Source organism: Nannobrachium achirus, assembly GCF_963921795.1.
Source record: "Nannobrachium achirus genome assembly, chromosome: 14".
NCBI classification, from domain to species: Eukaryota; Metazoa; Chordata; class Actinopteri; order Myctophiformes; family Myctophidae; genus Nannobrachium; species Nannobrachium achirus.
The window spans coordinates 30,076,954-30,104,935 of NC_137821.1; the positions used below are offsets into that span (position 1 = coordinate 30,076,954).

The 27,982-nt window shown below is 40.4% G+C and overlaps 1 protein-coding gene across 1 annotated transcript in view; it reads left to right on the forward strand.

The window, feature by feature from the left end:
* Positions 1-278: 278 nt before the first annotated feature.
* Positions 279-27,982, forward strand: part of LOC308297953 (serine protease 27-like) — a gene marked incomplete at both ends in the record, with an annotated part of 34,072 nt that continues 6,368 nt past the window's right edge. Inside the window, one exon of the mRNA XM_080741517.1 lies at positions 279-369. Coding sequence (XP_080597643.1) covers positions 279-369 — 91 coding nt within the window. The remainder of the gene's footprint in view (positions 370-27,982) is intronic.

The window sequence follows — 27,982 nt, forward strand, 5'->3', positions numbered from 1 at the left end:
CCATCAGCAATTGAGCTACAGTAAACCAATTTGCATTCTTCTCTTTCAGGTAAACACGATTTACAGCAGTAACAGCAGTGGCATTACATCTTTCAGACGCTCTATTGTCGACAGTTTCAGGTAATTTTGATCAATTGCTTACTTGAGTTTGGCAATAATTGCAACTTAAAAGTCACATTGAATTTCTCACACATTACAGGCCAGGATCAGTTATTACTCAAATGAGACTGGTGTTCCCAAAAGACTCAGTTCCTTCTACAAGCGCAGTGACAACAGCAATGGATGATGCAATTAATAGCGGTTCCACCTCCCTGAAAGTCATCCCTGGCACCGTTAGTGCAACCATTGCCACCACTGCTGCACCTGCAGGTATGTTTATATACCGGTATATATATATATATATATATATATATATATATATATATATATGCAACATCATGTGTTCTTCTAAGAGCTTGGTTGCCTAACAATGCAAAGCTAATAATAATTCCAGTACAACCTCACCCTTCTTTACACCGTTAATTAGGCAATCTTAGTGAGTTTGTGCCTTAGCACCAACTGTTCTGTTTTGTATGTGTCTATGGAGTTGACATTATTCTAATAGACCCCTATGTGTGGTTATAATATGCAAATGTCTTTCCTGTGTATTTTTGGTTTCTTCCTGAAAGCCTCTCAAAAGGCCCAATTGAAATACACCGCTTTAATGACATCATAAAAGCATTCCCTCCCATTTTTACAAACAACACTGTGGATGTAGCTAACTTCGGCTGGGTCACCACCCACCTGAGAACTAGGTCTGGGGGGCCGTCTTTAACAACTTAAGCTCTGGCTGTAATAATAAATTGTGAATACAGCTGATCTGCAACACAACCGATCTACAAGCTCCCAACACATTGCATCTGTGAGCTTGAAGATTGGCTATTTTCACAAATGCCTATGACTTTTTTTTTTTACGTTATCTTAAAAGATGAAAACTGTGTAATGTTTTGAAATGTTTGCACAAAATCGGGACGCCCGGGGTTAATGTGGTTAAAAACTTGTTTTTGCAGCATCCACTGCTGCTGAAGCACTCATCACTAAGCGTCTGAGATTCAGAACTGTGCGAGAAACCTTTACAGCTGACCTGCTGGATCCATCATCTTCTGCTTTTCAGAGTCGATCTCAACTGTTAAAGGAAAATGTATGTAACAACAGAGAAAGAAAATTGTGATATATATATATATATATATATATATTAAAGAAAGCATTGTGTACAGGTTGAAGGTGCTAAAATGGTCTGATATCTGATATCTTCATTACAAGATATGCTTTTTTTATTTTAAGAATGTAAAGTGATTCACTGACAGATTCCATGTTTTTATTTCTACAGCTTGAAGCCTTCTACAGAACAGCATTCAGCACATTCCGATCATTTACAGTGGTTGGTTTCAGGTAATATGCAGAGAACAATAAAACTGTCCCTTTTCTCCAGTGAGAAATGTAGAACCTGGTGTCAGGTAGGACACCCAGTGGTTGACAACTAGTACTGCCTCAAGCTCATAGCTATCTCCACAACTAGAACATTATATCTGCAGTGGTTGGAGTTCTGTAATGGTCTCCCAACACCAGTGGTGGAAAAAGTACTAAATGTCTTTACCTAAGTAAAAGTGTCAATACTGCAATGTAGAAATACTCTTTTTAAAGGGGCACTCCACCACTTTTCAACCTATGTTCATATAATTGGTCCTCTCTCAAAAATAGCTTTTTCCTTTTTTTTTTTTTTTTTTTCTCAGAGGACGGCTGAGGGCAGGTCAGAAACCCATAGTCTTGTGACATCATCGATTGCCAATCCAGCTTATAGAAACTGCAGGCTTTCTATTCCTGAAAAGTTGCAATTTTAAAGTGGAAGCCATTGTTCTCGCGATAATAAAAATCTAAATATTTTTTTCAAAAATATTGATTAATTTATTTTTTTGGGAAAATGATGATGTCACAAGACGATGGATTCTGAACTTCCCACAGCTCTCCTAGGAGACTTGGACTGAGTAGAACAAAATTGTGATATTTTATCATGAACATTAGTGAGGACCTATTATATGAAGACAGGTTGAAAAGTGGTGAACTACTCCTTTAAGTAAAAGTACTTTTTTTTCAAAATGTACTTGAGTAAAAGTACAAAAGTATCGGCATCAAAATATACTTAAAGGAGATGTTCACCCACACTTTGGTTTATGTCATTCCTAAGCCAATAATTTGATTATAATAAATGTACCCGCATTGATTCCGGATGGAGATCCAAATGCATTTGGGTCTCCATCCGGGAACCAATGGGCCTTGAACTCAAGACTCCATGGGGACTCTCGATAGAAAAAAGGTCATTTTGGGGTGAACTACTCCTTTAAAGTAACAAAAGTAAAAGTATTCATTGTGCAGAATGTTGCATTTAGAATGTAACATTCTGAATGTTGTAATTAGAGAAATAAAAGATGAGTGTTCAAATGTTTTCATTTACTGCTTTCTACCGTTTTTAATGTTATGATTTCAGAGGGGGCATGCATACAAGTGGCTAAATAAATTATAAATAGGCCTATGTCTTTTTAGACCCCCATTTCCATGATGCACCGCAATCTTTCATGGGCAGATGTGACTTATGGGGGCTAGTAGTGTTCATGTAAATAGTAATAAAGAAATCGCAGACGCTGGCTTATTGTGTCTAAATATACAGTAAACTGACATATTGCGACGCATAGATAGGCTATTTTCAAATGGCCGAAATCTATATAGGGCTTAACTCAGTCGGTGCCATATTTAAAGTGGGACCTCTTATATTGCCGGTTCGCCAACAAAGGGTTAAAACAATAGTGTGTACGCTGGTGCACACATTCGTGCACAGATCATGCATATGCATGTGCATGCTTTTCACAGCTTTCAAACAAAAAAATCCGCTTGGAAATCCGTTCAGACATTCAGGAGAAGGCAGCCCTTATGTTTTCTTCAAATGTAAACAAACATGGCTGCCATGTTTGAAAGATGGGGTTGGTATGGGGGTTAAACATGCAATTTCGCGATCGCGATCATGCCTAGTACACTGTTGGAGGTCCAACATTTTTTTTTTTTTTTTTTTCTTTTTTTTTTTTTTATTATTTAAAAAAAAAAGACGTTCAGAAGACGTCTGGCCGGGAGGTCCATAGTTAAAAAGACGTTTTTATTATAGAAACGTCTTTTTTGGCAGGGTGGTTGTGTTTTGTAATAATAATAATAAATAAATAAAAAAACTACAAAGTACTAGTAACTAAAGTTTTCATATAGTGGAGTAAAAAGTAAAATATTATAAGTAGAATATTGGAAGTTGGAATTACTCAAGTAAAGTACAAATACCTCAAAATTGTTACATAAAAGTTACATAAAAGTTACGGATTGCAGCTTTAAGGAAACATTGGCGATGTCATGATTATTCCAAAAACGTTGTTGTTTAGTCAAATCAAGTCAAGTGTATAAAATATTTTGTGATCTTGTTTCCAGCCATGGATCAATCATCAATGATATAGACCTATCATTCAGTTCCTCATCCATTCCAAGTGATGCTCAGATTGTGGATGTTTTGGTCAAAGCAGCAGGTCAAGGCCTACTACCCTTCACCATCGACACCAACTCCATCTCTGTCAATGGAATACGTAAGCAAGTAGCCTGTATACCCGATCAAGACAGAAAAATATTATAACATATTGTTTTGTTTTGATGTATCCTTTTTCTTGATTCACAGTGTATTGTTCGAGTGGGGCACGCCACAAGATGAGCATCTTCACTGCATTGTCTCTGGTGGTGTTGGCATGGCTGCTGTCAAGCCGGCAATAGTGTCACTCCTGAAGTACATCCAAGATGATATTGGATGATAAGGACAATGGTACGTGACCGTCCATGCCTCCATGGTATGAGAAGAGACTTAAAAGTCACTGGAGATGACAGATGATAATGCTCTCACATTTTAGAGAACTTTGAAATCATTACCAGAATCTTTATTTTTTATTTATTTTAATGTAATTGTCAAATGTTGATGAGAATAATAATTCTGTTAAATTGGTTTCCCCATGGGAGAAGGTCAAAAGGGGGTTCAGTGTAGCAGAGTGACTCACTGCCTCAGCCTGATGGCATCAAAAGTCTAATATCTCCCCCCAATCTACATAGGTCAATTGGTTAAGATATTGAACTTCCACGTGGGAGACCTGGGTTTGAATCATGGGTGTAACATTTTCTTTTCTTTTTTCTTTTTCTTCTTTAACCATAAAGAATACAGATTTACTGCAATGTATACAGAGCTTATTGATGTAGGTATATGTTTTACAGTTATTAAATATTTACATTAGGTCAACAGTTGGGTGACAGGGGTAGGCTTCCGTACTGCAATTATAGATTGGGACTTGAGGCAAAGGTCCGATTTTAGTAGATAGACGGATCACAACTACAATGTTTCTAAAAATGGGGTTCTTTGATTACAGTTATCTTCTCTTGTGCAGAACAAAGGCTTTACTTTTTTTTTTTTTTTTTCACAAAAGTGCCTTGTATCACCCTTATACCAAAGAGCACCTTATTTGGATTTGACTCCTCTCGTGGTCTTCTACCACGAGAGGAGATTTCTGGTTATTTGTATGAAGAAATAAAGAATAAAGCAGTACTACTGTATGTTGCAGACAGTGCAGGCAAGGATAATGATGGATTATATTAAAGAAAAGCAATGGTCTGAATGATTTAGTTAATTTTATATTAATAATTGCGACCGTAAGGTCGCAGTTTAGTATGAAAACCTCCACCGGCCGTCCGTCGGTCACACGTGCGGTCGACCGCACGTCACACGTGCGGTCGACGTGTGATGAGGTCACGATGAGTCATCTATGCCCAAATATAGATTTCTAGGTCAGATGGCCCATAGAGTTTGTGATGTCAAACCTAGCAACCCAATATAAACAAACCTGATGTCAGACCTGAAGTATCCTTTTATACCCATATATGGAGATACAGAGATCTCCATATATGGGCATATTAGAAAGCCCATATATGGGCATATACGGATGACATCAGGGATATCCATATATGGGCATAAAAGGGACAAGGGCTTACAGTTAAGAGATCTCCATATATGGGCATATCAGAAAGCCCATATATGTTCATATACTGATGACATCAGGAATATCCATATATGGGCATAAAAGGGACAAGGACTTACAGTGAAGAGATCTCCATATATGGGCATAAAGGGACAAGGACTGTTACAGTAGATATAGAGATGTCCATATATGGGCATAAATGAACAAGGACTGACAAACACTGAGATCTCCATATAACCTATGGGAATATAAGGGACGAGGACTGTCAGCTTGTAGACCTATTTTCTAAATATTGTTGTACATTAAAAACTTGAAATGGGTCGTTCTGCATAGTACTTGGGATTTGTTGATGTAAATGTTCATATAGAGTGTAATAATTGGTAAAACAAACTTTTGGCCTATTTGTGGAGATAAGCGACCAACGGTCGCTTATCTCCCGATTAGGGAGTCTTACTGGTTGATAATGCACTGTATTTATCAGACTTGAGTATATTCAGTGAGATAATTGAGTACCGTTTTTCTTAGAGATTTATCTTTATGATGCACGGAATACATCTGTGTGTCTGTGGCAAAAATGTGTACGTTCAGGTGTGTACACATTGTCGCAAGTTGGCACCTCTACAGAGTGCAGTGCTGGTTCATTTGTATTGCCAGTGGGGATACGTTTTATCCCTGCTTCTGTCAGACTGAATTAAAAACAAGCATTTCCTCTTGGCTGATATGTTACATATTTATGTTTTATAATATCACAATTTGAACAATTGGGGATTTTTTTTTAAAAAGAGCAAAAGTGCTGCATGCGCACTGGCTCATGCAATGTACCATTAATATTTGAGGTTTTGGCCGACCGGCCTTCTTCAGAGTCAACAAAGCTCACAATGTGTCACACAATTCTTTGTTAATTGTCATACAAAGAAGTAGCCAATTTAGGGCTAATTCTTTTGTTTTTTTTAATCGAGCCCTGAGGTTTTAATCCAGTCAATATCCAGCATAGGCACTGTTGGAACCAATGTCTCAGTCTGTCTAGTTGCACTAACATGGCACAGATCATGCACAACATGTCCAGAGCAGGTGGGACAAAACAGAACCATTAAAAACTCACATAGGCATAGGCAACAGGCTACAGCAACATGTGAATGTATACAAAATACTGTACATGAATTATCAGAACACCTGGTATTACCTTAAAGGGCCTACACCATGCTTTTAAAACTATATTTTTTGTATAAATATATGCTCAAAATTGAGTCTTAGACAGGTCTTAACCCCCAACACACACCCTGACCATTCCTCTTGTTTCTTATAGCTGTGCTATTATTAGGCCCTGCAGCTGCAATACCAAAACGGCCTTTGTTTGCTCAGTGGCGCATCTAGTGGGGTTTTTCCACCCTCCAGAGAAGGGTGAAGGGAGAGGCGGGGTGGCCAGCTCTCTATAGCCGGGGACAGCGATAGAAGAGGCGGCGTGTAGCCGTGGATAGAGAGAGGAGAGGCGGGGTGTGGAGCTCTTTCTAGCCGGGGACAGTGATTAAGCTCTCTATAGCCGGGGAGAGTGAAGGGAGGACCGGGACAGTCTGCTTGAGCTGCTTGTCGCGGCCAGGACCGCCGCTCTGTCCACCGGGTCGGAGCTGCTTGTCGCGGCCGGGACCGCCGCTGTCCACCGGGTCGGAGCTGCTTGTCGCGACCGGGGCCGCCGCTCTGTCCACCGGGTCGGAGCTGCGGCGGTCCCGGCCGCGACAAGCAGCTACTTGGTTAAGAAATCGCGGTGGATTCGGCCACCGCGGCTCGCTCCCACCCGGCCACCGCGGCGAGCTCCGCGGCTCGCTCCCACCCGGCCACCGCGAGCTCCCACCCGGCCACCGCGGAAAATTTAGGCCCAGGCTTCAGAAGGCCTCGGATCATTAAAAATAGGTCTTTTGTTTCCTTGTTAGAAGGGACGAAGCTTGGGTCCTCGCAGTCTATAACGTCACATTTATAGTGCAATCCAGGAACGTTAAGACTTCTCCTTGGACATGTTGATAGCAAAAATGTTCATAGAATAAAAGTGAGTGAGAGCACTGAGTGAGCAGCCCCAGAACAGTAAGCCAGCTGCAGATGGAAGTGGAGGCTAAGCAAATTAGAAACAAATGAGGGGCTGGGTTTAGAAGAGTAGCTCTGGTTTTTACCTGAAGGGCGGGGGGGAGGGGGGGGGGAACGAGAGTGACGTCACTCTCGTCAACTCTCAGAACAGCACTGTTCTGAGAACCCGTGGAAAGCTTTTCATCTCTGTCTGCCCAAAACCAGAGAAGGACACAACGGTCAGAAATAGGACTTTGTGAGGATAGAAGGTGCCAGTGGGACCCCAAAAAAAGGTTTTAAAATAGAAAAAGTGAAAATTCATGGTGTAGGTCCTTTAATGCCTTGCCACTACTTTTGACTTCATTTCAAGTACCGATGTCTCTGGTTCACATTGACACATTTCCTGGGGCAATCTGCCCAGATCATGCATGTCATGCTTGTCTTCTCTTCTTTTTTTAGTTGTTTTACTCTCAAAAAAGCATCTGCAATGTAGTGCATTTGAAACTACATTGCAGTGCACATCATGGGGTGATCACTGCTTGCCTCCTGTGAATTGTTTTATTTTAATTTTTGTTTATTTTATTTTTATTTTGTTGCTGAGTGAGGTCAGCAGACAAAGTGACATGAGTGAGTTGAAAAAACCTGAGTGAAATGTGCCAATGTCAACCAGAGACATCGGGGTATGTGTGGGCAAGACCTAACTCAGCAACAGATCATGAATACAGCCAGACAGAAGGAAACAGACAGCACAGATAGAGATAGATAGATACCAAGGTTCAAGTGTGTTAACATCTCTGCACGTTCTACAGTCTCCTTCACTACATGAATAATGTGTTACTATATCCTATACATTGTTGTTAAACACTAATGAATAATTACTTAACCATTTTCCCTGGGCTCATTAGTTCATGGAGGACAGGTACCCTTTGACATGGTAGCAAGGGAATTAGGGAATAGAAGTGTTACATCTAAAATGGCTTTCAATAAAGACATTTATACAAGGAACAGTGCTTTCTGCAATTCAATTCAATTTTCAAAATACACATGCTAGTATGATTTTTTTTTCTTTGTTGTTATCAATTCTTTTTTTAAATTCAAATCATGAATGTAGAAAGTTACACAAATATATTATGACAAGACAAGAAGAAGAAAAGAAGAAAAACAAACCTATCCACCCCCTTTCCCCGGACCAACATGGAATTTAAGATTGATTGTGCCAGGCCATTACCACTACGTAGTGACTTCTTGAATTATATCCTTGAGCTTATCTGCAATGTCCGACAATATAATAATGTTTTCCTCTTTCGCTCTGTGTAATCTTGCTGTTGACTATGATTTGTATTATATATACTGCTTTCATAGCTCTATCTAATAAATGTCTATCATGCCAGTGATCATGTGTGGCCATTTTCTCAAATGATCTCATTTGGCAAATAAATTATTCATAATATGGATACTGCAAAATGAGGGGATGTATAAATAAGGTAAGATTTGAAATCCTATTATGATGCTTTTATATGTAAGTCATGGGATGATGCCATCAGGGCTCAAAGAGGGGGGTGGCTAATAAGGTTTCTACAGAAATTATTAGACACATGGTTGATTGGTACCAGGTAACAACCAAATGCGAAAGCGACTACATCATGACATGAAATAAACATACATTGAATCTGCTATATTATTATTACTATTTTAAATATAATTTACTTTCATTTGTATGTGTTATTAATTAGTCTGCACAGGTTCTGAACCTGGTGAGAGCAGGAGAGGACCTGGTGAGACGTAGGAGGAGCCCGGCCAGGAGTCAACCCCTAGAGCCTAGTTCTTCCACGCGCCAGAATAGTACCCCCAATCCCGGCAGAGTAGTTCCGGTGCAGCACATTGAGTGACCCTGTCTTTCCCTAATAGGACTGATCGTGGATAGCTACTGGGACGTAAGTCGGGACTTGATCAACCCCGGCTGGGTCACCTGGGCGAGGGTGTATGATGTTGCGAGACCCGAAACACCCGTCGACCCCAGGCTACATCACTGATGATACGTCCCAGTTGCATCCTTGTGATGTTTTTTTCATTATTGGAATCTACTAAACAAAGAAACCGCATGATATTCAGGACATATTACACTAACAATAATTTGCACAAGAACAGAGTGGGCCTCTTTAACCTCATCTCAAGCCTTTTGTCATACCAAGCTGCCTCAGGAGGAGATAATATGCAAATACTAGTAAGTGCACAGTGTGGAAATGAAGACCAAATATTCAAAACATGTGATATGTTTGTTTGTTAATGCATGGCGTGTGACTGCAAACATCAGCCAAGAGATTGCTGGGATACAAACTACTTGTGTCTCTAAAATGATCAGATATCCCTTCTGCTCATAAAAACGCTGTGCCTTTTTATTGCGACCGTAGGTCCCAGTTTACTATGAAACCCGGTAGATCCTGTCCGTAAGGCCTCAATGTTTATTGCTGACCTGTTGTGACATCACATTTTTAACACAATGACAAAGACAGCCTGTTCCGGCAATCATATATGGAGATCCATGATGTCATCAATATTAAGCCCATGTGGCTTAATATGTAGTGATGAGTCAATATTGAACGCTCAAACTGAGTTCATATTGCTTAAAAAGCAGACTTTTGCCATAACAGCCAGCTGTCACTGTAAAAGTTATAGGAAACTCATCTTGGAAATATGCAAATTAAAGGTCCAGACACACCCAATTATAAAGACTAGCCCTTACCCGTTCAAAGATATGAGCTCCAAAATGATGTGCAGTGTGTGGGGTGTGGGTTATGGGATGTGCACTGTGCATACAGTATATGAGGGATGGAAAGTAACTTTAACTGGTGCTTGCATGATAATATGTAGGAGCATCAATGTAAGAAATACCCGTTTCGTTTAATGGCTACCCCCCCCCCCCCCAGCCCGCCCGCCCGCCCACCCACCTGCGCACACACCCGCCTGCCTGCACACACACACACACACACACACACACACACACACACACACACACACACACACACACACACACACACACACACACACACACACAGAGAGAGCTGGTTAAACATGTTGCCTCATGCTAGATGCAGAATAGATTAGCCTCAAGCTAGATGCAGAATAGATAGATACACCATAAAAATGCTAATATACAGCATACGATTTGTGAAAGTGACAAACGGGCTTCACAGTTATGTTAGGTGTGTTCATATGCTAATTGTGATGCGATTTCAGATCAATTGCTCCAGCCACTGAGGAGAAACGCTGTTTCAGACAGACAGACACTCACTCAGACATTCGCAAAATTATAGTATAGATAAGTATTCCATTGAGTTTCTTATGCTGTGAAACCATGAAATAGAGTCTACATTTCTAGCCCATCTGGATGAAAGTTATCGCCAACGCTATTTTCTGATAGGGGCCAATATTGAGGTTGGCCATATTGGATTTCCAGCAGCAATTTGACCTGGGTTGTGCATATAGGTTGTGTTCTTACTGGGTCATAGATAATATTTCTGGTGGCCATTTTCTTTTGACAGATGATAATATTCAACTGGGAACGCGCCATAACCAACGAGATGAGAGTATGGAAAGGCTTGAATCCCAGCACCACTGAGTCCTGACACCAGGTCTGCTAACAATATCAATGCACCTTCCCATATGTACTGTAAGTACTTCAATTTACTGTATGACCACAAGCTGTTTGGCATCAATGGTCACACTGATGAATAAAGACCAGAGGCTTCTACTTCTGTAACCTTATCTAGTCCACCAACACCAAAAAAAAGTTACATTTGGAACTGGCAAATTGATTATGGAAACTCCCCTTGACTGTAAAACCTCTTTTATTTGTGCACAAGTGTCACAGCTTGTAGATCTGCTATATTCGGTGACCTAACAGTGGAACAAATGCACTGATAACCTGAAGCTATGTCACAGTTAGATTTGGCCTCTCCTTCATCGAATTTAATAACTATGAATATATCAATAACCAATCATGGCCTTACTTCTTCACCTACAGTATAAAGACACTTATTGCAGCCAGACAAGCAAAGCACACAAGGACAAGCATATCAATCTTTTATCATAAAACCACCCACAGAAACAAGACAGACCAGTTCATACCTAGGACATACAGATAATAGCACAATCGCAACCACTGTTTAAAACAAATCACACCCAGTGTGAAGTAAAGTAAGCAATGATTTTTATGAGTTCATTTCATTAAGCGTCCTGCGAAGCTTGGCAAATGAGTCAAGTGTGGGACATACGTGCACACAAACATACAAAGCATAATGTAGGAGCGGTTAGCACTGCTCAAAAAGAGACAAATATTCCAAATACATTAAGAAACCCAAATCCAGCCGTCCATCTATCCATCTATGGCTTATCCAAAGTCACGTTGCAGAGGTAGCAAGGGAACCAAGAGATTTCCCTCGACACATTTTCTAGCTCTGACTGGGAGATCTCGAGGCGTACCCAGGCTAGCGTGGAGATATATTTATTTATTATTTATTGTATTGTGACTGATATGGATCTTCCTGGGTCTGAAATAAAGATTGAATTGAATTGAGGTTGGCCATATTGGATTTCCAGCAGCAATTTGACCTGGGTTGTGCATATAGGTTGTGTTCTTACTGGGTCATAGGAGTCTGGTAAGGTTAGACATGGCCCTCTGTTTGAGAATAAAAAGCAGACTAATGCCAATTTTAAATATGCCCTCCGGTATATTCAAAGAAATGAGAATATAATGAGGTCGGATTCACTGGCAAAGAAACTACAAAAGAATAATGTAAATGAATTTTGGAAAGAAATTAAAATGATAAATAATTGCAAAACATCCCTTCCATCAATAGACGGTGTAAGTGGGTCTGATGAAATTTCACAGTTGTGGCAGAAACAGTATTCTGATCTGTTCAACTGTGTAAAAAGTAATCGGTTTGTGTAGTTAAAAATGTAGATTTTAATGATGAGGTGATTGTTACCCCTGCTGAAGTACATGAAGCTCTGTTGAAGCTAGGGGATAACAAGGCCTGTGGTCTGGACAATATTACAGCAGAACATCTTAAACCTGCCAGTAAGAAACTGTGTCCTTTGGTTGCTATGGGTTTTACAGGATTTTTTGTACATGGGTTTTTACCTGAGTCCATGCTCACTGTTCTGTTAGTGCCGGTCATTAAAGATAAAGTGGGAAAGCTCAACAGCTCAGATAATTATAGGCCAATTGCTTTGGCCAGTGTTTTGTCCAAAGTGTTGGAGTCAATTGTACTGAGTAGACTTGAGAGGTTGATTTCGTCTGCTGATAACCAATTTGGATTTAAAAGGAAACATGGCACTGATTTGTGTATTTTTGCTCTCAAAGAGATTCTAGAAAAATACAGTAGACAGAAGTCTACTATGTTTGTATCTTTTATTGATGCTTCTCGGGCGTTTGATCGCATTAATCACGAGAAGTTGTTTTTGAAATTGACACAAAGAGGGGTCCCTAGTTACTTAGTCAGAATTTTGGTGTTCTGGTATGCTCACCAGACGATGAGTGTAAAATGGGGGAAGTCAATCTCTCCTTCCTTTCATGTAACTAATGGAGTCCGTCAAGGAGGAATTCTGTCCCCTTTTCTTTTTAATGTTTATATGAATGATCTATCACTGATGTTAAATGCATGTAGAACTGGGTGTAGGATTGGTGACTCACTAATTAATCACCTGATGTATGAAGATGATTTGGTCATATATTTAGTCCGTACAGTGCTGGTCTCCAACAGCTTCTGAGTGTATGCTCACAGTATGGCCTTGATTTTGATATTAAATACAATGCTAAAAAGAGTAAAATCATGATTATCAGAAGTAGGGAAGACAGACAATCTACCTTCCCTGACTTCAATCTAGCTGGCTCTACCCTAAATGTATGTAGCGAGATTACTTATTTGGGTCATATTATCTCCAATGACCTGTCAGATGACACGGACATCTATAGACAGTGGCGGAAGCTGTATGCCCAAGCCAACATGCTGTGTCGCAGATTTAGCATGTGCTCTGTACCTGTGAAGATATCTCTTTTTAGATCCTTTTGTACACCACTGTATACTGCCCAGCTTTGGTGTCGCTACAGACAAGGCAGCATCAGACCTCTCACAGTGGCCTATAATGAATGTATGAGGCTGCTGTTAAGAGTTCCGAGAAGCTCCAGTGCGAGCCAGATGTGTGTCAGTGTGGGGATTCCCACCTGCTCTGCTGTACTACGCAACCTTATGTACAGGTTTATGTGTAGGGCATCTGAGTCAGTTAATGACATCATTGCTGTTATAACGGACCCTACACGCAGTGCTGTCAGGTTCTCATCTAGACTGTGGAACCATTGGCGCACATGTCTGTATGTCAGAAACTGATTTTTTGGGCTTGGTGCTCTGTGCTTTTATTTTTATTTTTTTATTACTTGTTTTTTGTATTGTTTTTATTACTTGTTCTTGTATTGTTTTATTGTATTGTGACTGATATGGATCTTCCTGGGTCTGAAATAAAGATTGAATTGAATTGAGGTTGGCCATATTGGATTTCCAGCAGCAATTTGACCTGGGTTGTGCATATAGGTTGTGTTCTTACTGGGTCATAGATAATATTTCTGGTGGCCAACCTTTTATAACAGGGAAAATGCAGGTCTCTAAAAAAAGAGGGTTTTGCCCCCTGGATAGACACAGAAACACTGATTTTTAAATCCCTGTGCTGTTATTCATGTCCGCATTGTTTTGAAAATGTTTTGTTTTTATGGTAGAGTTCATATTGAAGTTTTGAATGTTTTTAGTGTTGTTTTGGGATTTTGCTTTTCTTTTTTGTTTTATTGTTATTGTTTATTGTGTCATATGCACCATTGCTTTTTTGCTCTGTAAAGCACTGTGAGCTGCATTTCATGTCATAAAAGGTGCTATACAAATAACGTTTATTATTTTGTATTATTATTATTGTACAGAGATGCCCTAACACTACATAATAGACTTGGTTCCTCTAACAAACGCAGCGAATGCTCCAGCAACAATTCCTGAAACGTGAAAAAGGTTATTAATGCAGTATATGAGCAGACAAGTGCAATACATTCTGCCATTGAAGCTCTATCATACGCTGCAACAGGGTATCAACATCTTCTTTTGACAGACAATAATATTCAACTGGGAACGCGCCATAACCAACGAGATGAGAGGATGGAAAGGCTTGAATCCCAGCACCACTGAGTCCTGACACCAGTCTGCTAACAATATCAATGCACCTTCCTTTAAGTACTGTAAGTACTTCAATTTACTGTATGACCACAAGCTGTTTGGCATCAATGGTCACACTGATGAATAAAGACCAGAGGCTTCTACTTCTGTAACCTTCCACCAACACCAAAAAGAAAGTTACATTTGGAGCTGGCAAATTGATTATGGAAACTCTCCTTAACTGTAAAACCTCTTTTATTTGTGCACGAGTGTCACAGGCAATGTTCCCTCTAATTTTTTTTCGGTCTGAGCAAACACTCCAACCTTCTGAGCACAACTTGAGCACTGATGAGCAACATACGTCGAGTGCACGATATATAGTAGGTATAGCCTACTACGCCAGTGCGTCAAGTCATGTCAAGTTATGGCTTATTCAAATTTAATTACAGAATAAGTAATAGCGGTTCGACTACTGTTAAGAAACTGTAGGCTACTATAGGACTGTTAAATTTAAAAAGACGGGGGGAAAAAGGGTTTTATATCCATTATTATTCAGTATTAGGCCTACAGACTGATTTTCCCCCTTGGGATAATAAAGGTATCTATCTATCTTATATAGTATATACACATGTTGACAACATGTTGTGTAAATACAATTCAAACAATGGGCCTAAATATGAGTCTACAAAATAACAATACTTTGACATATTGACATTGACACGTCTAAAGAAGGTATAGCCATCGCTAACTAAGAAGTGTCATTATTATGAATAAAATACAGTCCAAAGCATTATGTGTAGCCTATGTGCCAAAGTGCCAATGTAAGCATGCATGCGAAAATTTGGTATAGGCCTACCATTTTCACACTCAATTAAATAAACACTGGCTTTTGACCATGTAGATTGCTTTCCCAAAAAATTAAATCATATAATATGACCTAAGCTATATAGTCTATAGCCCATAACCTTACAGCTCTATGGCTGGATCTCAAACATTTTCATGTCAAGGACCCACAAATTGACACTTATTAGCCAACGGACCCCCATTTGAAAAGATATTCCCAGGGACCCCCATAAGATAATATGTGTATGGCTTTAGCAGTGATTCCCTTTTTAATGTCAAAGACCCCTTATTTGACATACATTAGGCTATGGACCTCCATTTAATGGCATTTCTATCAATGAGACCCCAATTTATATTTGTTATAAAATCAAGTTAATTTAACTCTGAGTGTGTGGTTCCATGTGTACACTCTGAGTTACATAAGGGTCCATTTGGTTCCTAACTTTTGCTGGGGACCCCTGGAACTACCTCAAGATCCCCGGGGGTCCTCGGACCCACTTTGAGACCAATGCATTACAGGACTGGAGTTATTTTAACTCGTCGTGAAGGAGACGCCAAGCTCGTCAGCTCCAGAGAAACATTGCAGTTTATATAGTTCATACCTGGAAGCTGGATGGAGGAGTATAGTGTGTACTGAAGGTCTAATGTCCGCTGTGCACAGGCGGGGGACGTCTTTATGAAACTGCACATTATCAACCATGGTCCTTTGAGCTTCTGATACGCAAAGCAAAGCACATGCGTTTGTTTTGTTTTGGTAGCCTGCCCTACAGCCACGCTGTTGCTAACGTCAATGCACACATAGAAGATGTGAGAAAGTTTTATGACGGCAATAAAACAATAAAGTAGTCCAAAGAAGTCTCATGTTCACCACACGTGCGTGCGTGCGTGTGTGAGAGAGATAGAGAGAGAGGGGGGGGGGGAGGGGGGCGGAGGAGGCGAGCGAGAATCGAGTCGAGAGACAGCGAGAGGGAGAGAATTAGGCGAGAGGGGGGAGGCAACGAAAGACCGAGAGAGAGAGAGAGAGAGAGAGAGAGAGATTGATTGATTGAAGACTTTATTAGAAGTTTGCATAGGAAAAGGTACAGTTTCATGACGGTACAGTTCACTGGTACAAGGTCTACTAAAAGGAGATCCATGAAAAGACTAAGCTTATTTCCACTGGAAACCATTGAAGTATCTCATATAACATTGAATGACAGACAAATAGAACACAGTACTATGCAGTAGATATGTAAAGAAAAACAAAATAGAAGACAGTAAGTCAAAACAAACAGTATATACAAAGAAGGGGCAGGGGAGGGTAGGGTTGGGCTAGATTCTTTTTTACCAGTTGCGAACGGCTGCTGCCTGTAAGTGGTTTTTCAGGGCAATTTTAAAGGATGCTAGTGATCCACACTCCTTTGTGGCCTTCGGTAAGGCTTTCCACATTTTGGTGGTATAGCAGAAAAAAGAGTTTGACCCTTTGTTGGTTTTGACTCTGGGTTGAAAGTGATCTGTGGCGCTGCCTCTGGTGTTGTAAGAGAGAGACCTAGCGCTGTCTATGTTAAGCATATGCAGGCAGACAGAGACTGAGTACCACAAAATAATCAAATACGTTTCACAAATCTATCAGCGTTGAATCTGCCCTGCGCTACAAAGATTTGTCGTGCGCGACAGGGTCCTGAGTAGTGCGCGGGCGCGCATGCGCGCAGCTTAGAGGGAACATTGGTCACAGGCAGCTTGTAGATCTGCTATATTCGGTGACCTAACAGTGGAACAAATGCACTGATAACCTGAAGCTATGTCACAGTTATATTTGGCCTCTCCTTCATCGAATTTAATAACTATGAATATATCAATAACCAATCATGGCCATACTTCTTCACCTACAGTATAAAGACACTTATTGCAGTCAGACAAGCAAAGCACACAAGGACAAGCATATCAATCTTTTATCTTAAAACCACCCACAGAAACAAGACAGACCAGTTCATACCTAGGGGACATACAGATACAATCACAACCACTGTTTAAAACAAATCACACCCAGTGTGAAGTAAAGTAAGCAATGATTTTTATGAGTTCATTTCATTAAGCGTCCTGCGTATGTGGGACATACGTGCACACAAACATACAAAGCATAATGTAGGAGCGGTTAGCACTGCTAAAAAAGAGAAAAATATTCCAAATACATTAAAAAAACCTGCAGCCATCCATCTATCCATCTGCAACTGCTTATCCAAAGTCACGTTGCAGAGGTAGCAAGGGAACCAAGACTTCCATTTCCCTGCCACATTTTCTAGCTCTGACTGGGAGATCTCGAGGCGTAGCCAGGCTAGCGTGGAGATATAATCTCTCCAACTGGTCTGCCCCTTGGCATCCTTCCAAACACAAAGCTCATCACAGAATTCATCTGTAACTAGAAGCAGTGCTCTTCCGAGCACAGGTCTCCACCAGGCCACACAAATCGGCCTGTTATAGCGCCACCATGAGGCTGATTTAAAAAATGTGGGGCAGAGGTTCTAAATTAGCATCCAAGGAATGTGTGTGCTCAGTTTGGCAGCGATCGGGCCAACGGCGCCGGAGATTAGCTGGTAACAACCAGGCCACACAAATCGGCCTGTTATAGCGCCACCATGAGGCTGATTTGAAAAATGTGGGGCAGAGGTTCTAGATTGGCATCCAGGGAGTGTGTGTGCTCAGTTTGGCAGCGATCGGGCCAACGGTGACTGAGATTAGCTGTTCACAAACTGCGAGGACGCACGGACGCACGCACGGACGCACGGACGGACGGACGGACGGAGGGGAAAACATACTCTCCCTCAGCCTTCGGCTGGTGGAGACAATAAGACTCCCCAGGCACACAACCAGATTCGGTTGGCGCAACACTCAATCGCACTCCTTTCAACCTTGACAATTTAAAAGATAGAAATTCAACAGTGGTGTTTACAACAAATTCAATATGAAATGTCTTTAAATGTATTCAAATACATTTTTTTTTAAGTTTTTTTTGGGGGCTTTTATGCCTTTATTAGATAGGACAGTAGGCTGACAGGAAACAGGGGGAGAGATGGGGAGCGACACGTGGCAAATGTTGTCCGGATCGAAAACGAACTGACGCCAGGAATGCATGCACGCCTATGGCAATGCCCAAGAGGTATGCGCCTGGACCAGCAGGCCAGCGGGCGGAAATACATTTTAACACTAGATAATTATCTACAGGCTTGCCGTCTAGGCTAGACCATTTGGGACTGCAAACATAGATTCAACTGCAACTATTGCTAGTTTAGATTTAACTAAATTGGAAACCTCTGCTATAACAAATGGAATCCTCACACATTTTACAGTACATTGTACTGATTGTAGTAACAAAATCCACCACACCAACAAAAACGATAGCATCCATAATGACAAGATCATGTATATCAGTAATAAATTCAGTATCATAACCACTTCAACCCTTTAACGTTCCAATTCTGGGCATATAATAATATGTAAAGGCTTTGGCAAAAAAAAGCAGATCTACAACTCGTCGCAACACGACGTCCGCCAACACGACGTGCGCCAACACAGCGCGTTGTGAGCTTGTGTAGATCTTTTTTCTAGAAAGAGTTGTTGTAGACTGTAGAGGGGAAAAATGGGTGGGCCGAGGATATACCACTGGGGGACCCCAATCAACAAAGTATGAAAGGTTTAAGAGGTTAACCAACAGTTTCCTATCTACACCGATGACAAAAGCTTCCACAACACCAATCTGGCTAGCCTCGTCAAAGAAAAGGGAAAAACAGCACCCTCTCTGTTTTGTTCCCTCAGAGAATCTGTCCTTGAGAGATTATGACAATAACAGTAAGCTACTGCCCATTGCAGCAGTTACTGCAAAACAAAAACATGTGCATGACAACCCACAGTGGGACAAGACCGTCAGTGCATTAACCTCATTAATAAGCTCTTACTCTCTTATATTGGTGATCCAATAGTAAATGGATATTTAAGAAATACAACATCAACAGACTACAAATTATTACAAATCACCTCCATTTCCTTTTTTGGTGATCCCAGAGCGACAATTACATGTCCATGTCCGTAAGTACTCACAACAATACATGTCTATAGGCAACCTCCTTGACAGCACAAACTGCAGAGAAACCACTAATGGCATTGGCTTCAATATCCACTATCCTCTGAAATCAATGCAAAACTATTCCAAAACATAATGTCAGTAGCTGCAGAAGCATCTGCAACACTGCTGAAAACTGCTGCATCATCATTGCTGAACACCAATAGAACACGCATACAGAATATAGAACAGACAGGATATCAATGACACAACAATCCCTATTTTGGGCATGTCATCATACAGTAGTTAACCATTCTCGACCATTTAAAAGAAAATCACACAAGCTTGTAGATCAGCAAAATGTGCGCAGTGCACCAACCATCATACAACAAAGAATAAATGGATGGTGGGCGGGCACCCACAGTTTTTGACCCACAGACCGCAGTCACAAACGTAACATCCGGACTTGCGAGGTGCACCGTTGCTCCGATCCACACCAAAATTGGCACAAACACTGTTCAGGGGTCGGCCATGGCAATAGTTCAACCAGGGGCCACGTCAGGGGACCCCAGGCACACCATTGCTTTTAACCCTTGGTTAAAAAGGAGTTTGAAGTTACAACAGGTTTATATAGGAAGGGACGTGATACGGATACGTGTCTAATACATTGAATATCAAATATCTGGTTGAAAGTTATCGCCAACGCTATTTTCTGATAGGGGCCAATATTGAGGTTGGCCATATTGGATTTCCAGCAGCAATTTGACCTGGGTTGTGCATATAGGTTGTGTTCTTACTGGGTCATAGATAATATTTCTGGTGGCCAACCTTTTATAACAGGGAAAATGCAGGTCTCTAAAAAAGAGGGTTTTGCCCCCTGGATAGACACAGAAACACTGATTTTTAAATCCCTGTGCTGTTATTCATGTCTGCATTGTTTTGAAAATGTTTTGTTTTTATGGTAGAGTTCATATTGAAGTTTTGAATGTTTTTAGTGTTGTTTTGTGATTTTGCTTTTCTTTTTTGTTTTATTGTTATTGTTTATTGTGTCATATGCAGATTATGCACCATTGCTTTTTTGCTCTGTAAAGCACTGTGAGCTGCATTTCATGTCATAAAAGGTGCTATACAAATAACGTTTATTATTTTGTATTATTATTATTGTACAGAGATGCCCTAACACTACATAATAGACTTGGTTCCTCTAACAAACGCAGCGAATGCTCCAGCAACAATTCCTGAAACGTGAAAAAGGTTATTAATGCAGTATATGAGCAGACAAGTGCACTAAATTCTGCCATTGAAGCTCGATCATACGCTGCAACAGGGTATCAACATCTTCTTTTGACAGACTACTGGGAATGCACCATAACCAACAAGATGAGAGGAAAGGCTTGAATCCCAGCACCACTGAGCCCTGACACCAAGTCTGCTAACAATATCAATGCACCTTCCCATATGTACTGTAACTACTTCAATTTACTGTATGACCACAAGCTGTTTGGCATCAATGGTCACACTGATGAATAAAGACCAGAGGCTTCTACTTCTGTAACCTTATCTAGTCCACCAACACCAAAAAAAAGTTATATTAGGAACTGGCAAATTGATTATCGAAACTCCCCTTGACTGTAAAACCTCTTTTATTCATGCACGAGTGTCACAGCTTGTAGATCTGCTATATTCGGTGACCTAACAGTGGAACAAATGCACTGATAACCTGAAGCTATGTCACAGTTAGATTTGGCCTCTCCTTCATCGAATTTAATAACTATGAATATATCAATAACCAATCATGGCCTTACTTATTCACCTACAGTATAAAGACACTTATTGCAGTCAGACAAGCAAAGCACACAAGGACAAGCATATCAATCTTTTATCTTAAAACCACCCACAGAAACAAGACAGACCAGTTCATACCTAGGGGACATACAGATAATAGCACAATCGCAACCACTGTTTAAAACAAATCACACCCAGTGTGAAGTAAAGTAAGCAATGATTTTTATGAGTTCATTTCATTAAGCGTCCTGCGTATGTGGGACATACGTGCACACAAACATACAAAACATAATGTAGGAGCGGTTAAAAAAGAGAAAAATATTCCAAATACATTAAAAAAAACGAATCCAGCCATCCATCTATCCATCTGCAACTGCTTATCCAAAGTCACGTTGCAGAGGTAGCAAGGGAACCAAGACTTCCATTTCCCTGGCCACATTTTCTAGCTCTGACTGGGAGATCTCGAGGCGTAGCCAGGCTAGCGTGGAGATATAATCTCTCCAACTGGTCTGCCCCTTGGCATCCTTCCAAACACAAAGCTCATCACAGAATTCATCTGTAATAAGACTCCCCAGGCACACAACCAGATTCGGTTGGCGCAACACTCAATCGCACTCCTTTCAACCTTGACAATTTAAAAGATAGAAATTCAACAGTGGTATTTACAACAAATTCAATATGAAATGTCTTTAAATGTATTCAAATACAGTTTTTTGGGGGGGGCTTTTATGCCTTTATTAGATAGGACAGTAGGCTGACAGGAAACAGGGGGAGAGATGGGGAGCGACACGCGGCAAATGTTGTCCGGATCGAAAACGAACTGACGCCAGGAATCCACGCCTATGGCAATGCCCAAGAGGTATGCGCCTGGACCAGCAGGCCAGCGGGCGGAAATACATTTTAACACTAGATAATTATCTACAGGCTTGCCGTCTAGGCTAGACCATTTGGGACTGCAAACATAGATTCAACTGCAACTATTGCTAGTTTAGATTTAACTAAATTGGAAACCTCTGCTATAACAAATGGAATCCTCACACATTTTACAGTACATTATAGTAACAAAATCCACCACACAAACAAAAACGATAGCATCCATAATGACAAGATCATGTATATCAGTAATAAATTCAGTGTCATAACCACTTCAACCCTTTAACGTTCCAATTCTGGGCATATAATAATATGTAAAGGCTTTGGCAAAAAAAAGCAGATCTACAACTCGTCGCAACACGACGTGCGCCAACACGACGTGCGCCAACACAACGCGTTGTGAGCTTGTAGATCTTTTTTCTAGAAAGAGTTGTAGACTGTAGAGGGGAAAAATGGGTGGGCCGAGGATATACCACTGGGGGACCCCAATCAACAAAGTATAAAAGGTTTAAGAGGTTAACCAACAGTTTCCTATCTACACCGATGACAAAGGCTTCCACAACACCAATCTGGCTAGCCTCGTCAAAGGAAAGGGAAAAACAGCACCCTCTCTGTTTTGTTCCCTCAGAGAATCTGTCCTTGAGAGATTATGACAATAACAGTAAGCTACTGCCCATTGCAGCAGTTACTGCAAAACAAAAACATGTGCATGACAACCCACAGTGGGACAAGACTGTCAGTGCATTAACCTCATTAATAAGCTCTTACTCTCTTATATTGGTGATCCAATAGTAAATGGATATTTAAGAAATACAACATCAACAGAGTTGCAGACTACAAATCATTACAAATCACCTCCATTTCCTTTTTTGGTGATCCCTGAGTGACAATTACATGTCCATGTCCGTAAGTACTCACAACAATACATGTCTATAGGCAACCTCCTTGACAGCACAAACTGCAGAGAAACCACTAATGGCATTGCCTTCAATATCCACTATCCTCTGAAATCAATGCAAAACTATTCCAAAACATAATGTCAGTAGCTGCAGAAGCATCTGCAACACTGCTGAAAACTGCTGCATCATCATTGCTGAACACCAATAGAACACGCATACAGAATATAGAACAGACAGGATATCAATGACACAACAATCCCTATTTTGGGCATGTCATCATACAGTAGTTAACCATTCTCGACCATTTAAAAGAAAATCACACAAGCTTGTAGATCAGCAAAATGTGCGCAGTGCACCAACCATCATACAACAAAGAATAAAGGGATGGTGGGCGGGCACCCACAGTTTGTGACCCACAGACCGCGGTCACAAACGTAACATCCGGACTTGCGAGGTGCACCGTTGCTCCGATCCACACCAAACTTGGCACAAACACTGTTCAGGGGTCGGCCATGACAATAGTTTAACCAGGGGCCACGTCAGGGGACCCCAGGGACCACAGGCACACCATTGCTTTTAACCCTTGGTTAAAAGCACCCTTGGTTAAAAAGGAGTTTGAAGTTACAACAGGTTTATATAGGAAGGGATGTGATACGGATACGTGTCTAATACATTGAATATCAAATATCTAAATATTGTATTGAGCAACTTAAAAACTGTCATGGGTGCAAACAAGAATAGATGTTAAAATGACCCCAGAAGTGTGAAATATTCTTTTAAAGAACCCGCAACATCTTGCTACAGCATAACTTTAATTACCAGTCAAACCATATAGTGGGCTCACACACCCCAACCTCCAACCCCTACCATAATGGCTGAACCTAGCTTGAGATGACATTTACACACACACGCGTGAGATACTTAAAGTGTGGTTCCTGTGGAAATAAGCCTCGGCTTTCTAGGATCTCCTTTTAGTTGACCTTGTACCAGTGATTTGTACTGTCATGAAACTGTACTTTTTTCTATTGCAAACTTCTAATAAATTCTTCAATCAATCAATCAAAAACGCACACACACACACACACACACACACACACACACACACACACACACACACACACACACACACACACACACACACACACACACACACACACACACACACACACAGCATATTATGTGACACCATGCACTGAATGATCATTATTTCACGGCATACTCATTATGTGCCAGTATGGCATAGGGCATAGGCCTACTGTATCCACATATGACTCATCATGACTCATCAACATAACTGTTGATTGTTTTCTCCAAACCAGTTCGGCATCTGAACTCTGAAAGATGAAGGATGATGAAATGATCAAACTGGCAGTACAGTATAACACGTTTTCAAGTATTTTGAACAAGGAAACAGCTTTAGCAAGGGTGATAAATGGTTTGCATTACTGGCACACTGATTCACAGATTTCCTGCTGACTCTCTTAAGGAAATGAAACAGGTGATGGCTATCCTTTGTTCCTTTGTACTGTAACCTTTACTAATCACGTACCCACAACTACGGTACGTGTTGCTACTTCACCCATATATAAGTTCTTACTGGCAGTGCAAGTCACCAAAGAGGGGCACAGCAATCAACCAAATCACTTGACTGGGAATTTCAATTTATAGCAAAACAGAATAGAAATACAAATTATAAAAGGGCACAATTCATGAACTCTGACTTTCTTGAAGGATTCTAATTTTGAGTAAGTATACCTTTTACAGTACACACATTTAGATGCCTTTTCTCCTAAAAGGGGAAGGGATTGACAGGTATGTAACCTACACACACACATATTTACTGTATTCTCAGTGCAGCTGATCATAAGAAATGGTTGTTAAACAGTGCATATTATTATTAATATTAAGGTATTGTTTTTGTCATTGCTTCCATTATTATTTATCTTAGTTTGGTCCTTTGTAAGTTACATTTAATTTTCTTATGATATTTTCCTGGCTAATAGGAAATCCATAATCTAAAACACCTTGGACTAGGAAGCATATTGTGGAATCCTTCACTCCATTTTCCATTGTTATCTATATTAGCTCATTTTCCAATACTGCATTTATTAATATGAATTAATATTCAAATGTCTTATTATAAGTATATATATTCTCACACACGTTATGAAGATGCATGCATATGCTCATCTTATATGAGCCCTTAAATTACTAGAGATATAAAAAAAAAAAAAAAAAATGACAGGAAGTTTGAACATAAAGGTGTTTTTAAAAGGGATTTAAAAGATGACACTGAATTCATACATAAAACCTAAGAATGCTATCTGGCTTTCATGTGTGGTCATTGAGGGTAGGCGAGTTCTACGGTAAGTGCTATGGGCTTAGGTGGAGTTTGAAGAGGTGAATCTTCAGGCCATGGCGGGAGTTAGGGAGTGAGTCTGTTGTTCTAAGTGGGACAGGGAGTTTATTACACCTATGTCATGATTGTGTTAGTATTATTTGTAACAAAATATAGAATAAGACTGATGTGACTGCATCTCAGATCTCAAACTTAAATAACTTGTGTTGCAATTCAGCATAATAAAGGGGAAAGGCAGGTTTAAAGCATATCACATGGTGTTAATCACAAAGTAGACCTATTGAAGACCATCTATCAATGTGATGAGTACTTCTCTCAGAAATGTTTGACGATTTCACCCTCTAATAAAAGGCGATAATATGATATATGAAAAGTAAGCAGAATATTTATATTAAATAGTTAGCCAGGGAACTGGCTGATGACAAATATATATTGTATAGCCTATAGGATACGAATAATAGGATATAAAGCTGGGTGGATAATGCTTAACATAAGTTGCACTAGTCAATGTTTTATTATTTAATATGATTAAATACCAGATCAGTGGCTTTGTGGTTGGAGTGTCTGCCCTGGGACTGAGAGGTGGGGGGTTCAAGCCCCGTCAGAGTCATACCAAAGACTATAAAAAACACAACAGGAGATAGGCAGCCCAGCCTATATGGGCCACATCATGCCTATTTGATGACATTACACATGCAATTATTGATTAGAAATTGATTATGATTAGTTAATATCTTGAAAATGCATTTTGTGTACATATAGGAATTTGCCAGTTACAAATTCACAACAATTTGAACCATGTAATAGCCTAATGCAACATAAAGTGTAGTCACAGATTATAGTAAAGTGATTATTATTAATGTTACCATTGAAAAAAGAAGCAAACAAGTTTGAGAGAGAATGGGAGGAGGTGATTTAACACTTACCCCCTTGAATATACATTGTTGTATGTCAGATAGTGAAAATCTACAAGCCGTTCCGAGGTCACGGGATTAGCGGGTCCAACCGTTCCGAGCTCGCCAGATTTGACTGGGGCGAGTGGACTTTGGTGGCCAGACATAGCCTCTCTCTCTCTCTCTCTTGGCGCCCCTCTTCTAGAAGCTGTTAAATGTTATGAGTTTGAATGAGAAAGAATTTCACCGGCTCATTTGTTGTAACATTTAGTAAAATCTGAATCTGGTGCTAATCATTATGGAAAATACAGTCATCTTTAAATGGAAATCAGAAATCTGGGGCACGGTGGCGCAGTCGGTAGCGCTGTCGCCTCACAGCTAGTAGGTCCTGGGTTTGTTTCCTGCTGTGGGCGCTGGGGGGGTTCTCTCATCAGTGCCCATACCCTAGGTGGGGTTGGCAAAAGGGCCTTTCTGTGTGGAGTTTGCATGTTCCCTCACAAAAAAACATGCAGTAATCCTGGTCTCTATACTGCCTCCACCTGGCCAGCCGGGGCACCTGATGGAGGGGAAAGGAACTGGTTGGAATAATGTGTTCCTTGTCCAACCAGGGAATCTCCCACTGTCAGGTGAAAAGGCCACTTGTACATGCATGTTTAAAATAAAAGCATGTATATATTAATCTATTATTATTTTAATAGCATAGTATTGAATGCACAATAACAACCCATTTTTATACATAGGGGGTCCCTCCTCCATCTCCCCATCAGTTTGGGGGTCCCTGGCCTGAAAACGTTGACCCCTGCATTAGACAATTGAAACCGGGTGAAAAAATGGGTTACAAAAAATAAGTGTTGCGACCGAAGGTCGCATTATTGCCACCGAAGGTCGCATTATACCCTGAAAAACCTTGTCGCTTGACTGTCTATCCGGCTGTACAGGAAGTGATGTCAGTGTGATGTCACATGTTTTTCAGTACAGGAAGTGATGTCACGTGACATCACTTTTATGCCCATATATGAGTCATTCTGTACCACATCACTGTGACTCACTGTCACTCTGTGCCACATCATTGCTCTGAAGTTGATTGCATGGCAAAGCCAAAGTTGATCACAGTGATGTGGTACAGAATTACTCATATATGGGCATAAAAGGGATGTCACGTGACATTGTACAGAAAATCGAGGCCGAAATGTTAGGGTACCCCCTTATGCCCATATATGGAGATCCACAGGCATCAAACCAAGGCCCTACGTTTTATGCCCATATATGGAGATTCCATTATTAAGGATATTATGTTATCAATATTAAGGACATATATGGGAATGCTCATATTTGGTAATGTCCATATATGGGCATGTTTTGACATTAACATAACTATCATGTTATGGGCATTTATGCCCATATATGGAGATTCCTATATTGTCAATATTAAGGACATTATTAAGGATATTATGTTATCAATATTAAGGACATATATGGGAATGCCCATATTTGGTAATGTCCATATATGGGCATGTTTTGACATAACATAACTATCATGAAGGGGTCTCCATATATGAGTAACTGGTCCCATATACATCGCCCTTTAGGGCGAGGTCGCATGTCACCCTGAGGTCGCAAGTCACCCTGAGGTGTCTTACTAGTAATATAATAATAATAATCCGAAAACCCAAAATGTTGCATTTTGTCAACATATTGTGAAGGCAATTAGTGTTATTTTGTATGATATTCCTACCTTTTTATTTTGTAGATTCAAAAGAGACAGGATGGGGTTTGGACCAATACTAACAACCTTGTTCTTTCTTATGGGTAAGTTGATTTGTATGAGATAATAAGGTCCCTTTTTAACATTATTAGTATTATTATTAGTAGTATTATTTACAATTTATTTTATTTTGTATTCCATCCAAGTGGTGAGCATTGATTTAGCTACCACACAATCATCAACAACTGTAGGATCATCAT